Here is a 16735-nt window from a genome sequence, read left to right as displayed (position 1 = left end):
TATATGTGGATCGGGTTGCAGGCCGCAACAACATTAAATGATAAGGGATCGGGTTGTGCGCCGCAACAGTATTGTTATTGTATTGTTGCAGCTATTGAATTATCCTTTCATATCTTATTAAGTTGTTGTTGGATTTGATATGTTCCCCGAAGCATGTACCCCCGCTCGTTTAAACTGCTTATTCCTGTTTATTTTCTGCCATATGTTATATAACTGCACAGGTTTATCTGGAGTCCGGTCCTAGCCTCGTCACTACCTTGTCAGGGTTAGGCCAGACACTTACCAGCACATGTGACCGGTTGTGCTGATGCTACACTCTGCACTCTGTGCAGATACCGGAGCAGCATTGGATCAGTAGCTTGGGAGCCAGCCTTCAGTCCACAGAGATTCCGAGGTAGTCCTGCAGGACCGGAGCAGCATTGGATCAGTAGCTTGAGAGCCAGCCTTCAGTCCACAGAGATTCCGAGGTAGTCCTGCAGGCGTCCGCAGGCCCGACATCTCCTCTATCTTTTATTATGTTCTGTTATCGTTTGTATCTGAGACAGACAGTGATCTTTCTTTCAGACATTTGTATGTAGTAATCATAGTTAGTCCGTGAATGTTGTGACACCAATTTCTGGGTAGAGGCATATGTTGATTTTCATATTATTTTGGTTTATTTTGTCTAAGTCTTCCGCTTAATCTCATATTTCGCTGTTATTTAAATGTTTATCACTTGTTAATATAAATTATAAAAAAATTAAAATAAAAGAGTTAAAATTCCTAATTTCATGGCTTGCCTAGCTTCTAAGAGTAGCGCTATCACAATTCACAGGGTGGGAAAAACCTGATCGTGAAAACACCATTCTCGTGCTTAGGGGAAGAGGTGTGAAATTACCATTAGTGCCATTACTACCATTCACATCAAGCTGCTAACGTTATCAAAATAAAATTAAAAAAAAAACATGCAGAGTTGTTGGTTTTCTTTCTTTTGTTTTTTTTGGGTGGGCGCGAAATGTAATCTGCAGTCAAAGAACCTAATTAATTGGAATAGAAGTGCATTAACACCCTACAAATTGACTAAGCCAAAGTTATCTTTACATCTCAAAATAAAATCAACCCCGCATTTGAGTGGACACATTTTAATTTGAAGATACACTTTGATATTTGACACCACCATTCTCTTGCTTAGGGGAGGTGGCATGAAAAGCACCATAAGTAGTACCATTTGCAGCAATATCTTTTGTCCTAGTCTCCACATACTTTCCGGCCATAGAATCAAACAAAATCCCAGCTCCAATGCCAACTGCCAAATCAATAGTGTAATGACCTCTGGTGCTCAGCAACCTCACCACTTGCAATACATTTAAGGTGTCAAATGCTCGAGCCAATTCCCATCTCTGCATGCGTTTCATATCCAGCGAAGCAATCACGGAGGCCGCAACATGTCCGGAATAAAACAAGAAAAACGACACATTCCCTACTGGAAAATCGACCCCCGACCCCAAGAAATCCTACAATTGGAATATCAGAAAGCGATTTATCACTGCATTTTATATACTAGCACCAGTATTAAATTGAATCATAGATTAAAATTATCGCAGCACATGGAATGTAATTAGATACTCCCTCCGTTTATTTTTAGTCGTCCACTTTTGACTTTGCACTCCCTTTAAGAGAAAAAAAAAGTGAAGTATGTATTTTATAATTTTACCCATAATAATCAATGCAATTCAAAATGTCTTGGGAAATGACTTGGGGAATGAGTAATTAATGATAAGGGTAAAACAAGAAAAAAAAATTATTTTATCTTAATTTGCTAGAATGGATAAGTCAAAATAAAAATATATTTTTAATATAATAGACGAGTAAAAAGAAAAAAATGAACGGAGGGAGCTAAATGGGAAGAGAGTGACCACTTGTCAGTTTCAAAGGTGAGTGAAACATATACTATAATGTTTATAAGAATGCAGAACTACCACCAAGCAAATAATGACAGCTACATAAGCCCATTAAGGCTAAAACAACATATGAATGACAGTTGGATATGTGACATAATGTGCAGTTGGGCCATATGGTCCCCCTATTATTTACTGAAAATAATGTACTATGTAAGCAGAGCAACACTTTCAGCATTACTACTTTTATTTTTAAAAAAAATTGTTTGAAACATAACGTAATTGCTTATTTTAAGCACAAGACAATCCGTCTAGAAATGCGATTTAAGTCAAGAGTTTAAATTAGAGATCTTTAACCAAATAGCCGGCCGTAATCACTGTTTACATGATTATACACACGTAACACAAATTATAATGAATATTTTTAGTTTAAGCGGTTGACTATTTGGATTGTTTTTACACTATGAATTCACTAAACTGATATGTAAATAGTTAACTTGTGATCTACGCGAATAAAGTGGAAAGAACACTTTTTTTTAGAAAAAGCTTTAAAGCAAAAAGAGATCTAGCTGTACACAATGGTTAAAAAGGAAAGGGAAAGAAAAAGTACCTCAGGTAATGGCAGCTGTGTAGCATACCCAAGAATGCCTCTGAATGTAAACATGAACAGCGCCGATATTGTCGCTCTCGGCCGCCCTTCTATAAGGAAAGTCCCCAGAATGTACGCCGTTTGCATCGCCACGAACACCTAACCAAACCCAAGGTAGATTTGTTAAAAACCAGAAAAATAAACAACCATCAACATGCACTAGCAAAAAAATAATCCTACACTAAGAAAATGGATGAATTTTGATAAATGGGAAAATTCTTTCGATAAAAATGCAGACAGTGTAGATCCTGGCGAAGCGAGGAATATTTTAATCTATAGACACAATATAAGTTTTTATAATATTTCGTTGACCACCCTCCAAATGTATGTGGCTACACCGCTGGATCTAGTACATAGCAAGAAAACATAGACATGCACAAATTTAAACAAGTGCGTACCGTGTTTAATCCAGCAAAAATAGTGTTGAGAACGGGTTTGGCAGCAAGCAAACGATTAAGAGGAATCGTAACAATGAATCCCAGATCAAACGGTGGAGAAGTAGATGGGACCATACGAAGAGTGTATTCCACTCCCATGAAAAACAACAACGAAGCAGCAAAGACACACGGTATCGGATGGTACTTCACCACACCCAATAAATCCTCCGTTCTCCACTTCATGAAATACGCATTGCCTAGCCACCCATTATAACCACCCAAATCTGACGACGTTTTCGTCTTCATTTCTCTAATCTTACCGTTCTGTTCAGTTTTCTCCTTGCCGTTATGTTTTCCGTTAATGCTACGTCTATTGCTGAGGGTAGGGGAAGAACCATTACGAGCGTCTCCGTTCATTGCTGCCGTTAGAGATGGCGGAAACGGAGACGGAGAAAAACATAGTGAATGTGGGTGTATATATAAGTATTATATATGGGAGTCAAGTGACGGATTATCCAAAGATGGGTGTCGTGGAGATATTGTAGATCTTAGTCTATGGCAGAACACGGAGGAAAGGGGATAGAGTTTTCACAACAAGTGTTGGAAATGCAGGACAATAGGGATACCTACTTGTCGACTAACGCCAAATAAAGGAAAATGTTAAAGATTCCACACGCGCCTCTTAACGCGTATAATAAAGGGTTTTCGCAAAGTGGTGCGCTGTTTCAATAGAAGGTGGGGGTGACACTCACGTTATTACTATTACTATATATAGTATTCCCTCCGTTTTAATTTATGTGAGTCTATTTCCTTTTTGGTTTGTATCAAAAAAAATGCTCCTTTCTTTATTTGGAAATAATTTATTTTTATGCAATGATTTATAGCCACACAAAATATATGTGGCTCATTTTACACCACAAATTCAAAAGTCTTCTCTATTTTCTTAAACTCCGTATCCAATCAAATGAGTTCACGTGAATCCAAACGGAGGTAGTATATTATAGAGGAAAGAAAACTTTACACGGCATGGCCATCACTCTCACTTGCCTAACTTCCTATTTGGGATCTAAAACTTTTTTAGTAGAGTAAATTTATTAGATTCAGTCCTACGCCTTTAATTTACTTTATTATAGATTATTTATAACCCTTTAAACACTTTCTGGAAAAGTTGATGAACATTCAAATATGTGTCTATGTAAACATTAGGAAAACTTATGATGCTACGCTGTTTTGTTCGTATTATCTGGCTTGTTTTTTTTATCTATTTAAAAAATATGTTTAATAATCGTGATCGTAAAGTATTTATCAGAAGTCAGAACTACCAATTTGTATTCTTTAAATGTCTCACTTAATAACTAATGCCTAATTGAAAAAACCGAAGATTTGAATAATGAAGTAATAAATGACTAGTACAACTAAAAGTAACAAATACTTACTCCTTCCTTTTCAATTTGTTTATCTTAGTTTGACGAAGAAGACTTTTCAAATTTTTGGTGCTAATTATGTTATAATATTTGTGTGACTAAAATATTTATGAAATTTGTAATATTAAATAAGTTATAGTATTTATGTGACTATAAAAGATTCTCATTAAGGAAATATTGAAACGTGTCAATCATTTTAAAATAAAATATGCCAATTATTTTAAAATAGACTAATAAAAAAAATAGTATCAATCTTTTTAAAACAAAGCTAGTATTTATTCTCTATACAACAACAAAGGGAGTTAATTCTCTGTATATAATGTTTTATGGGACATTGGTCCCGGGCTCCAGCTACTATTATAATTTAATATAGGGTACATATTAAATACAGACCAGTACGGTAGTAGGTGCCCTTATTTGTTAGTACTTCATTTTTGTCTCCGGTCTATATATATTAAGGAAAAATCCTTTTGGCCAGATTGACCCAAATGGGGTCATTTACTTAATTTTATGCTCTAATTAGGGTATCAGGCGTATTTTTATACCCATAATGCTCTTTCAGTACCTTTTTGAGTATTTCTCTCCTACCATTTAATAGTTGTCTTCCCAATACATGAAAGATTTCAAAGGTTTAAACATTATTTTCCATAAAGCTTTTTTTTTTTTTTTTTTTTACGTATTTCTATCCTTTTTTTAATATACACATATATATTCATCTATATACATCTATTTAATTGTGCATTTCTTATATGTTTAGTATTTGAGTGTATTTCGTATATTTTTTAGTAGGTCTTCAAAGCCCTACTATTTAAACAGTTGATACCCTACTTAAACAAATCCTAGATGGCCGAAACTCATACTTAAACAAACCTTCATTTAAACTCCTACGTTCTTCTAAGTTTTAGTTAATAGATTAAGGATGCATTCGAAGAAGAATAGTGCTTCCAAAGTATATGTTGTATTTTCTGGTAAAAGGCCAGGAATATACTACTCATGGAGTGAATGTTCTCCTATGGTTATCGGGGTTAAGCGTAGCATCTTCCAGTCTTTCAAGTCTCACGATGCGGCCATATCGGCGTTCGATGAATTTGAAAAATCTGCTGAAGGTAAACAAAAACTCAATCTATGGTGTTTGTTGTTTTTTGTGGTAAGAAGCTGGGAATATACAAATGTTGGTCTGAGTGTGTTAAAATTCTTGTTGGAATCGAGGGTAGCTACTTTCATGTTTTCCAATATTATGATGAAGCCTTCAACAAATTTAAAAAAATAAGTTTTTCACAGGAAGAGTCATCTTCAAGCTCGGCTGTTGAAGAAAGTGAAGAAGTGGTAGCAAATGAAAGTGCAGCAAGTGCTATTTCATCTGCTATGTTAGCGGACATATTTAGTGGGTTGAAGCTGTCTGAAAATGTTGGAAAGTAATTATGTCAATTTTAGTTCATATGTTATCTTGTGTTTGAAACGTGTTTGTTATATCTCTTTTGTGTGCAAGAGTTGATGACTTTGTTTTTACTTTTGAATATCAAGTGTTGTAATGAAGTTGGGCACGATTATTCTATGTTTACTTGCTTCATTAGTTCATTATCTATGAAGTTCGAATTTTGTGACTTCTTTAGCATTTCGATCATGTTTAACCTTTAGTGTGATCTTTGTCCGGTTAATATGTGATTTATAAATTATGTAGATTTCAAAAATGTAATAATAAACAACATTCAGGTATTAAATATTTGCAGCAATCAGCTTAGGTGACACTTGAATTTCTTGTTGATTAAGCTTTCTGGATTAGTTTTTTGAGAAAAAAATTATTTTAGAATGACTTTTGGAGAATATTATTTTAGTTTCACTATAATTAAAACCGGACTTTGTGTTATTTAATTTTTCTGATATATTTTGGTGTGATTTTTGTAAATAAATTTTGTATTAATTAATTAAAACCAAATACTATTTAATTACATGCAAATAGTTCCAACGTGTTACTTGTAGAAATTTTGTGCTGATTCTAATTTTCTGAATGAAAACTTTTGAAAATAGTTAAATTCTTTGAGATCTACATAATTCACAGTGAAGCTGAATTATGCATCTTCTTTCGTTTTGATTTTCTGAGATATGCCTTAATTTTTTCATTAATTTAGTGAAATAGAAATTTCACCTACACTATGTCAGTATTATTGTTATAGATGTTCTTCCTTAAATTTATTCTTTTAATATTAGAGTGATAATTTTTATATTGTTATAGATAGGCAAAGTGACAATATTTTTACCTAAAAAGGGTATTTCTTTTGGTTCCATAATAACATTAACCAGGGATTAAAGGAAGCAAAAATATTTTAAAACATGTAGCAAAAAATAAGAATCAAAAGTATATGAAGCAGAAGAAATACTAAATAAGCATTTTCATTGATTAATTGATAATTTTCAAAATATTCCAAATAATATTTGGAAAATACTTTTAGCATACCATGCTAATAACATGAAATGCATCACAAAACAACAACAAAAAACACAAACTATTACTCTTCGCTCTTTTGGTTAACAGACTTTGAAGCCTTGGAAGTGGCTTCAGTATCACTACTTATAACAATCACAGGAGTATCGGGTTCTTCATCTTGCTTGGCTAGAAGTTCCTCAAGCATGTCGTAGCAGGAAGTGAGAGGGTAAGAATCAAGGAGAAGATGTTTAACATAGTCTGGTCCGATTTCCCTTGTCAGACGTAGCATCAACAGGTTTGTCTTCGTCTTCGAGTTCTTCAACTTGTTCCTAACATCCTGGTATAGGATGTTATGGTTGACGAGTGAACCATGTAGAGGTTCATCTACAATTTTACTAGTAGGGGTTCTTTCCATTGTTATTTTCAGAAATAATTGAATTAGAAAAGATAATTTGGATGAATGAGATTAATAATGTATAGAGTTGTATTTATAGTATAATTTTTTAATATTTCTAGGATTAGGGTTAGGGTTTGTCTATTAAAATTTGAATCACAATCTTCAATGAACCCTTTACACTCCTCAAAAAAGACTTTACATTCTTCAATGCATCCATTTAGTTTAATCAAATTTCTTTTCATGAGCTCTTCATCCAACCATGAGAATATCCGGTTGGATAATTGTAACGACTCGACTGGTCATTTTACTTTTTAGAATCCCGTTCCCCTAAATAAGACTTCCCGTACTTGCTTTAACTAATTTACGACCTGCGGGGATGGTTGGTTCGGAATTTGGAAGAGTTTGGGTTGAAATAGGCACACTTGATTCCCTAAGATTTTCTTAAAAGGCTAAGTTTAAATTTGGTCAACATTTTTAGTAAACGGACCCGAACTTGTGTGTTGATGATCCCGGAGGGTCCGTAGGAAAATATGGGACCTGTGCGTATGCCCGAAATTAAATTCCGAGGTCCCTAACCTAAGTAATGAATTTTTGTTAGAAATTGTTAAACTGAAATTTTAAGGATTTAATGAAATTGAATAATACTCGATCATGTTGGTATCGAGCTCGTATGTTGATTCGGAGCCCGGTACATGTCCAATTGGTTTCATAAGTTTGATTCAATTGGTTTTAGGGAGTGATTCTTAGATTTGGCGTTGTTTCGAGCATTCTGAGGGTCCGAGCAGGTCCATTTTATGATTTCAAACTTGTCGGTATGTTCGAGCGGGGCCCGGGGGGCCCTGAGCGTCAATCGAACGAGGCTCGAGTGTTGTTGGAAAAGTTGGCAAGAAGCTGAAGCTCCAGCTATCTGTCATAACCGCACATGTGGTTGGTCAGCCGCAGGTGCGGTAAACCCATCGCAGAAGCGGCCAAGGGGGAGGAGCCCAAGAACCGTAGATGCAGTTCCTTCTCCGCAGAAGCGGCTATGCAGGAGCGGCTCCATGACCGCAGAAGCGGCCCCAGCCCGCCTGGACCAACTCCGCAGATGCATGCCCCCTCTTGCAGAAGCAAAACCGCAGATGCGGTCCCCTAACCGCATGTGCGGAAATCGCTGAAGGCAATGCCTTCATTTAATACAGGAATGTGTCATTTTTGACACATTTCCACCATTGTTTGGGCGATTTGGGAGCTTCCAAAGAGAGATATTCCACCTAGCATTTTGAGGTAAGTTCATCCCACTTATTTCTAGTTTAATACTTGAGTCTTGGGTAGATTAACACACAAAGGTTAAGGAAAAATTATGTGGTTAGAGCAAAACTTAGGGTTTTGATAAAAGTTAGATTTAACCACGAAATTTATTATGAAATGAAGTAGAAATCATATATTATTGATTCTTAGGTTATAAAAAATAACTTTCTTTGAAAAATTTCGGAATCCGGGCGCGTGGTCCCGGAGTCGGATTTTAGGAAACTTGTTATTTGGGTTGGAAAATTACTTTAATAGTTAGAATGCGATCTTGTGAACTTGTATTAATTAGTTCCCACCTCATTGAATTAGTTTTGGATCGTTCGGCGCCAAATTTGAGGGTTTGAGCACGTTCTTGGTATTGGAAGTACGCTTTGGAGCGAGGTAAGTCTCCTTTATAACCTTGTAAGAGGGAGTTTGTCCTCATAGGTGAAATAATTGAATAATTTGCCACTAAATGCGGGGGCTATATACGCACTAGATGACGAGAGTCCGTACGTAGCTACTATTATGTTAATTGTCTGGGTAGTTTAGGACTCGTATCCTACCATATTTGTAAATGTTTATATCCTTTCATGCTAATGGGATCACTTAGGATATGCTAGAGATTTGAAAATGAACATATGTGAACGTATGCACTTGCTTGAACACTTGTATGGATTATTTGAATATAAATACGCCTTTATGCATCTTCTTGAGGATAATTGATATTTGTGGATCGGGTCGATCGCCTCGGTAGAAATAGATGCATCTATGGTTCGCGTCATTCGACCCTCTGGCAGTGCATAGTTTCTTTTCTGTTGGACCGGACCGGACCGTACGACCTCAGCATAATGTGCGCATGATATCTATGTGAAACCTTATTCATGACTTACTTTGTTAAATGCTCTGAAATGTAAATGGCTAGCTATGATATTATCTAGGACACGACTTATCACTTCCTGCTATAAATTGTTATTTATTTGTGACATCCATGCTTAGCATAATACTTATGAGACTGGTAGCCAGATGTACCTGCCTCAGATTCTGTACAATTAAGTACAGAAGCGTAGTATGAGTACATAAACAATATGTACCTAGTAAGTATCCCGTCTAATCTCAAAGAAGTAGAGACGAGAGGTTGACTTGATCGTAGTCCGAGACTTTTACGGTGAGTTGTTCCCTTTCTATGTCGTTCAGCAGCATGATGGAGTCTCTTTGTACTTTTGGCTGTTTATTCTATTTCAGACAATAGGATAGATTTATTCTTTTGTATATTCTACTAGTTGCCCACATACTTGTGACACCAGGACTTGGCACACACATTGATAGACTATTCTTTTGGGGTTGTATAATTATTTTTTTGTACGTCACTAGTTATCACTTATTTTAAATTCAAATTAAGAAACTGTTGCAACTGTTTTAGTAAAGTAAACCTAGAAATTATTATTATTTCCGCATTGGCTTGCCTGACAATGGTGTTGGACGCCATCACGACCTATAATGAAATTGGGTCGTGACAATAATATTTTCCAGTAGCTTTTTGAGCTGGTTTTGACTTCCTTGTGACTTTTTGACCAAACTATGCAAACAAGCACAACATGCAAGCTTTCGGGATTACTTGTAACATTTTTAATCCAAAACTCAAGCAAAAAGGGTTATAAAATATACTAGAATCCCTAGTTATCAGTAGCCGATATATAATTTCACTCATTAAGGTCATACATATCGGTCACTAATTATTCGTAGCAACTATATAATTCAATTGACTAAGGCTTTAATATTAATTTCATTTTTTGCTCTTTATAGTTATATTGAACGTCTCTCTCTCTCTCTCTCTCTCTCTCTCTCATATATATATATATATATATATAGTAGCCGATATATAATTTTATTCATTAAGGTCATACGTATCGGCCACTAATTATTCGTAGCAACTATATAATACAATTGTTTTAATGTTAATTTCACTTTTTGCTCTTTATAGTTATATTGAACTCTATATATATAGTAGCCGATATATAATTTTTATTCATTAAGCTCCTACGTATTGGCCACTAATTATTCATAACAACTATATAATTCAATTGCTTTAATGTTAATTTCATATTTTGCTCTTTATAGTTATATATATTGAACGTCTATATATATAGTAGCTGATATATAATTTTATTCATTAAGCTCACACGTATTGGCCACTAATTATTCATAACAACTATATAATTCAATTGCTTTAATGTTAATTTTATTTTTTGCTCTTTATAGTTATATTGAACGTCTATATATATATATATATAGTAACCGATATATAATTTTATTCATTAAGGTCATACGTATCGGCCACTAATTATCCGTAGCAACTATATAATTCAATTGACTAAGTCTTTAATGTTAATTTTATTTTTTGCTCTTAATTATTGGTTAATCATATTATACTAAAATCATATGGGTTTTCAAATTATATTACATGACATTTTTTACACCTCATGTAAATAATTTTCTCCTTATGTATTTTTGAACCAATTCCAAGTACATGAATCGTTTTAATAGGAATTCAACCATTGAATTAATGTGGTAAGTAAGGAGAATTAAAGAAGTTGCAAAACAATTCAATGCAAGACCCGATCAGTCCTCTCATTCATCTTAACAACCCTTCTTCATTTAATTTTCAATGTGCATTAAAGACCGAAATTTCAAAAGACAGAAATGGAATTGAAAATTCAATTGAACTGGTCCATATGAAACTAATCGTTTGAAAATTAGTTTGTGAGTGATATGAAATCAAACATATATGCAGTGAAAAAAATGGGATAAAGAAAAACATGATAAATAATTTTGACTAAAATTTGAAATAAAATATTTGGAGGTAAACAAAGGGACTAGAGTAACGATTGGAGGGAGGAAAAATATTTTTGACTCTCTCTCTCTCTCTCTCTCTCTATATATATATATGTACACACACACACATATATATATATAAACATAAGTTAACCTATATTTGCTATGGAACAAACGTTTCATATGAATGCTAACGGATGGATTGAAGAAGAGGAATTCTATCTATGGTTTAGGATGAACTTGCCCAAATCGTACATCAAGCGCGATTATATGGTAAATTCAATTTTTTCTTTTTTTAGTTAACATGAAATGATTTTTACCCTATTTTTCCATTACGCTTGTGCGGTACCTTTCAAAGAAAATCTGTCAATATCTTCATCCTAGTACGGCTAAGACATTACTATGATGTAATGGAAAGGAGTGGAATGTGACTCTAACAGGTGTTGTTCGAAGAAGACTCATTAACGGGTGGAAACGATTTGTTGTCGACAACAATCTGAAGAAAGAGAGTGTTCTTCTTTTTGAACTTGTAGAGGCTACATCAAGTGCAATGATATTCGCTGTTGAAGTGCTAGAATAGGAACATCAAATGCTTAGGTTTTTCATGTATGCCTGTGTTCAACCCTTGTCATTAAAATATTTATGGATTAATATGATTTTCTTATAATATTGTCTGATATTTTTTCTTTTATTATTGTTATACTTATTAAAGGATAGTGAAAATATTGTTTGTGATTTTTGCTTGTTATAGTTTTTTCATGTTTATGAAAATTATTTTATACATTTAGTATAAGAAAACAAATACACCTCATCATCATACGGCTAAAACCTAAACGACTAAAATCTCCTCAAAATACGACTAAAACCTAAACTACTAGGAAGAGGACTGAAAATTACACCTCCTCGTCTTTTTTCAGATGTAATAGAACCCAGAAAAAAAATTTAAAAATAAACTCTTGAAAATCTTAATACAATTTGGTCATAGAGAATTGAAAAAGTCATCACGAATAACGAAAAGTTGTATTAATTAGTGAATCAAAGTATTGGAGACCGAAATATTAAATACAATTCAGCCTACGTGTGTGAGTATGAGTGGGAAAGACATTGGAGATTTGATCAACCAGCGGGTCTATGGGCATTTTCAGTTGGATTCAATATAAGAAATAGTTTTATTAGTGAGTTGATAAAAAAAAGAATAATTTATTAGTGGTTGTATTCAATATTACAAATACCTCTCTTTGTTAGAATACAACGTAACTAATCCAAAATCGTGGGGAGAGATAGCAACAATCATGTAGTAGTTAATATGCCATTACAAACACTATAAGAAAAAAAATTGATTTGTTTAAGTTTCATAAATCACTAAACACCAAAGTTTATACAAAACAAGTAAAATGCCTTCAAAATAAAAAAGTTCTAAACCAAATAAAACAACAATGCAATTCGGCCAACTGATAACCCCAAGTTTCAGCAAAATTCTTTATTATAATTCCAAGTCTGGTTCGGCATTGAGATCAAACAAGCTTGATTGCGATTGTGTAGCATCAATTTGCTATAATTAAAATCAAACAAACACTATAAGAAAATATGATATGTTTAAGTTAAGTAATAAATCAAATGTAGTCGCAATATTATACCTCATTCACATCTAGGGAACCATCAAGCTCAATGATTGTACCTCTGCCTTGCCCATTACCCCTACCCTTATGTCCACCACTTCTACTGGCACCTCTACCACCACGATTGCCACCAATCCTACCACCACCCTTGTCACCCCCTCTAACACCAGTTCTTGCGCCATTACTAGCTCCAAATACACCACAAGGTTGTGAACTTGTAAAGTAGTATTCAATTCTTCCTCTATATCAATTCAAACGTGGCCTGCCACGTGAATTAGTGTACTGGGGATCTCGTAGAGTTGTGCCTTCATTTTCATCTGAGTCATCTTGGTCTTGGTTTGGAGAGATCATTTCGTTGTCCTAGTTTTGAAGATTATGCACCATCTTCTTCAAACTATGCTTAACATATTGAACCTTCACGCTAGTGCCCAGTGCTATATCACAAGCCATGTCAAAATACTTCAACATGCTCCTGTATGTCTTATACTCAGGAGTCATGTTTGGGTAACCAACTTGATGGAATCGATTCAAGTGTGGCCTAATAACATTGCTTCTCCACTTTGTCAGCATATACCTTTCATCAATTTTATCAATCTTCTTGTGCGACAAGATCTTGAGTATATGGAAACAAAGTATCCCTCTAGACTCGAACCATTTGCAGCTGCAACTAAAATAATCATCGATAGGTATATATTCAACAGTATACTCAACTGGATTTCCATCATTTTTTTTATAACTGAATAATCACTAACGATGAATTTCTCAACACCGGGACAACTTGATGATCATCGGGGTTGCTGACTTCACAATCATACAATTTTCTTAGTCGTGTCTTGAAAAATTCATACACTGTACGCGTATAACATTGAATTGCCTGCTTCTCCCACTTGAACATTGACTCGCACACAATTTGAAAGCCCTTTGACCTGTAATCCGCTTCCAACTCTTTCTCATGCTTAGCTATTATAGCTAACTCATATTGGTGAACAAACATCCTAAAAGTACTTTGACAGGTAATTTATCCATCAAAGAACGCATGCATCCCCTCACTTCTTTGCGTAGATAGCATACCATCCCAAAAATACACATCAAGGTACATAGGAACTCATTTTTCCTTCTCAGAGTAAAGCTTGTTGAACCAATTCCTTGTATGCAAATTATACCTTGCAATATATTCTGTCCATTTTCTCTCAAAATCTTTAACAGTAATGCTATCAAGGACCATGGATTTAAATTCTCCACGTGCAATTTTAGAAGGACGAACACCACTTAAGTAAAGAGGCAACTTTGAGAATATATGCCAAATACAATACCTATGTATTGTATTTGGCATCACTTCAGCAGTGGCTACATTAATGCTCTGACACGGATCAGTTATGATCGCATCTGGATGAACATTTCCCATGGTATCAAGCCAAGTTCTAAAAACTAATTTGTAACTATCGATATCTTCATGAGACATGAGAGAACATCCTAGTAAGATGGACTGTCTATAGTTATTGATGCCAACAAATGTAGCACATGGCATATTATATCGATTCACAAGGTACGTCGTATCAAAGCATATCAAATCATGGAATTGCTCATACGTTGCCTTATAGTGTGAATGCACTCATACCACATTTCGCAGCCTACCAATATTATCAACGTCGATTGAATAGAAAACTCCCTATCCTTTACCTGGATTTCACGAAAAAAGTTGAGCAGCGACTGTGCGTCCCCTTCTTGCATTTCAAAATTTCTACTCTTCAAAATATAATTTCTACAATCCTTTGGAGTGCAACCCAAATTTTACGGTCCACCACGTTGAACCTCAACAAGTCTAATATTCTTGGAGGGTCTAATGCCAGATCGATCGTGAGCTACAAGATCCCTCTTCAAAGAATCAGAAACGGACCTCTGTCGAGCCGTCAGGCGCGATACAGATGGGAGCAAATCATGATTGTGATCGTGAACGACCTTAGAGATGCGCCAACAACCAGAATCATCCAAAACAGCAGGTAACCTAGCTTTACAATTGTTACTTTTGGTGGTAAACTTGATTTGCAAATCCTAGCCCTATCACAACAATAGGTTATGTACCTGGCAGTGTCACCATCCTTCTTGTTGGAATTTCTTTTGACAACGGAGAATCCTTTCAGTCGTGCATGTTCTTTGTAGAATGTAAACAAAGTATCTTTATCTCTAAATTGCATTCCAGAGATTGGACCTACAACCACATCTTCTTCAGTGAATTCATTCTCCATTTCCCGATCAACATCACATAACTCTAACTCATTTCCTAAAACCTGCTCCTCATCATCGTTAGCTTCTCCATGATATTCTCCATCGGCTTCTTCATCATCATCTAAGTACACAACATTGTTGAAACTAGGGCTGTGCACGAATCGGATCGGATCGGATTTAACATATTTCGGATTCGAATTTCGGATTCTAGAAAATGCAATCTGAATCCGATCCGAATTATATCGGATCGGATTTTAAAGTTTGGATCGGATCGGATATCGGATCGTATTATTATGCCTCAAAGTTAAACTAATATGTATATTTTCTTTGTAAAAGAGGCAATACATTAAGAAAAATTCATGTTTATGTAATTATGAGAGTACTATGGTGCCAATATAGCTAAATCTAGCAATTGTAAAGGTAATAACTTGGAGGTTGATGTAAATTAAAGTGTAGTATTTATACATGTCCTAATAATTTCGGATTTCGGATTGGATTGGATTAAAATATACCAATCCGAAATCCGATCCGAAATCCGAAATTTTAATAAACATAATCCGAAATCCGATCCAATCCGAAATCCGAAATTCAAAATTGAATGGATCGGTTCGGATTTCGGATATCCGATCCGAATGAACAGCCCTAGTTGAAACTGCCGTGAGAATCAACATCGACCCATTCGTATTCATTCAATAAACTATCGTCCGATGCCATCCCTAAAGATCTGTACAACTCGTCCCTAACTCGATCAAACCTATTATCTTGGTTGATATTCATGGTTGTTGTATTTGTGTTATGTTCATTTGGATTCATATTTCGTTGCACCGCCAAATTTTCTTGGTTTGAATCCATTTTTAGAGAAGGAGAAAGTGTCCGCTGGTTTAGGGTTTGGCAAGGAGGAAAGCGTCCGCTGGTTTAGGGTTTGGTAAGGAGGAAGTATACAAAATCGTATACCGTATTTGTTTTTAAGAAAGTTAGAAAATACAATAATTTGTTAAAAATTAAAAAACGTATAATTTGAATAAAATACACATAAATACAAATATAATACACAAGACTCTTCATCTCCCAATATTTAATTTTCGCATACTTCAAGACTTGAAATTTAATTTTGTGTTTTGCAGGGGAAAATGTAGGCTAATTAGTTAGAGGTTTTTTTATGTCTCTCCCGTGTTGTTTTTCTTCTTTTTATGCACTCTCATAAAGTGAACGAGAAATTTTCTCAAATTAGACGTTTGAGGAATCAAATCATACCTGTTGATAGTTACTAAAAGAAATATTAAAAGCAAAAGACAAAAAAAGAATAACAAAAAGTAGGTTGATCTATTATGTTAATGAAGAACTTGCCTAGGTTGAGAAGCCATTTCTTAAATAGTTCAAATGGTAAATTTTATTAAGAAATAGTACATAAGTGATATAGTACTACTGTATAAATAATGCGGTTGAAATAATTAAGGGTTTTCTGTTTCCATTTCCTAATTTGAACCTTTAAATCATTTTGAAAAATTAGATTCGCTATACCATTTATATATCGCTACTGTTATGTTTTCACCTTAATTTAACATTCCTATAACTTTTATACAGTACTACCGCTTTTTTCCTTAATTTATACATTACCTTTAATATCATTCGGAAAAAAG

The 16735-nt window shown here is 34.6% G+C and overlaps 1 protein-coding gene across 1 annotated transcript; it reads right to left on the bottom strand.

Moving 5' to 3' along the window:
• Positions 1-1002: 1002 nt before the first annotated feature.
• Positions 1003-3565, bottom strand: LOC104223254 (phosphatidylcholine:diacylglycerol cholinephosphotransferase 1-like). Its single transcript, XM_009774652.2, has 3 exons — positions 2925-3565; positions 2488-2625; positions 1003-1493 (listed from the first exon to the last, which is right to left on the bottom strand). The coding sequence occupies exons 1-3, from the start codon at positions 3318-3320 to the stop codon at positions 1122-1124; spliced, it is 906 nt and encodes a 301-aa protein (XP_009772954.1). The 5' UTR covers positions 3321-3565; the 3' UTR covers positions 1003-1121.
• Positions 3566-16735: the final 13170 nt, after the last annotated feature.

Source organism: Nicotiana sylvestris, chromosome 3 (assembly GCF_000393655.2).
Source record: "Nicotiana sylvestris chromosome 3, ASM39365v2, whole genome shotgun sequence".
Lineage (NCBI taxonomy): Eukaryota > Viridiplantae > Streptophyta > Magnoliopsida > Solanales > Solanaceae > Nicotiana > Nicotiana sylvestris.
Note: the sequence above shows the minus strand (reverse complement) of the source record. Positions and strands in the feature narration are given on the sequence as shown.

Bases quoted from the DNA above. Each gene is read 5' to 3' on its own strand.
- LOC104223254 (XM_009774652.2), bottom strand. From the start codon at position 3,320: ATGAACGGAGACGCTCGTAATGGTTCTTCCCCTACCCTCAGCAATAGA. The intron at 2,626-2,924 runs GTACGCACTTGT...GGGTTTGGTTAG, and splicing joins TTTTTGCTGGATTAAACACG to GTGTTCGTGGCGATGCAAAC. The intron at 1,494-2,487 runs GTACTTTTTCTT...TTCCAATTGTAG, and splicing joins CACAGCTGCCATTACCTGAG to GATTTCTTGGGGTCGGGGGT.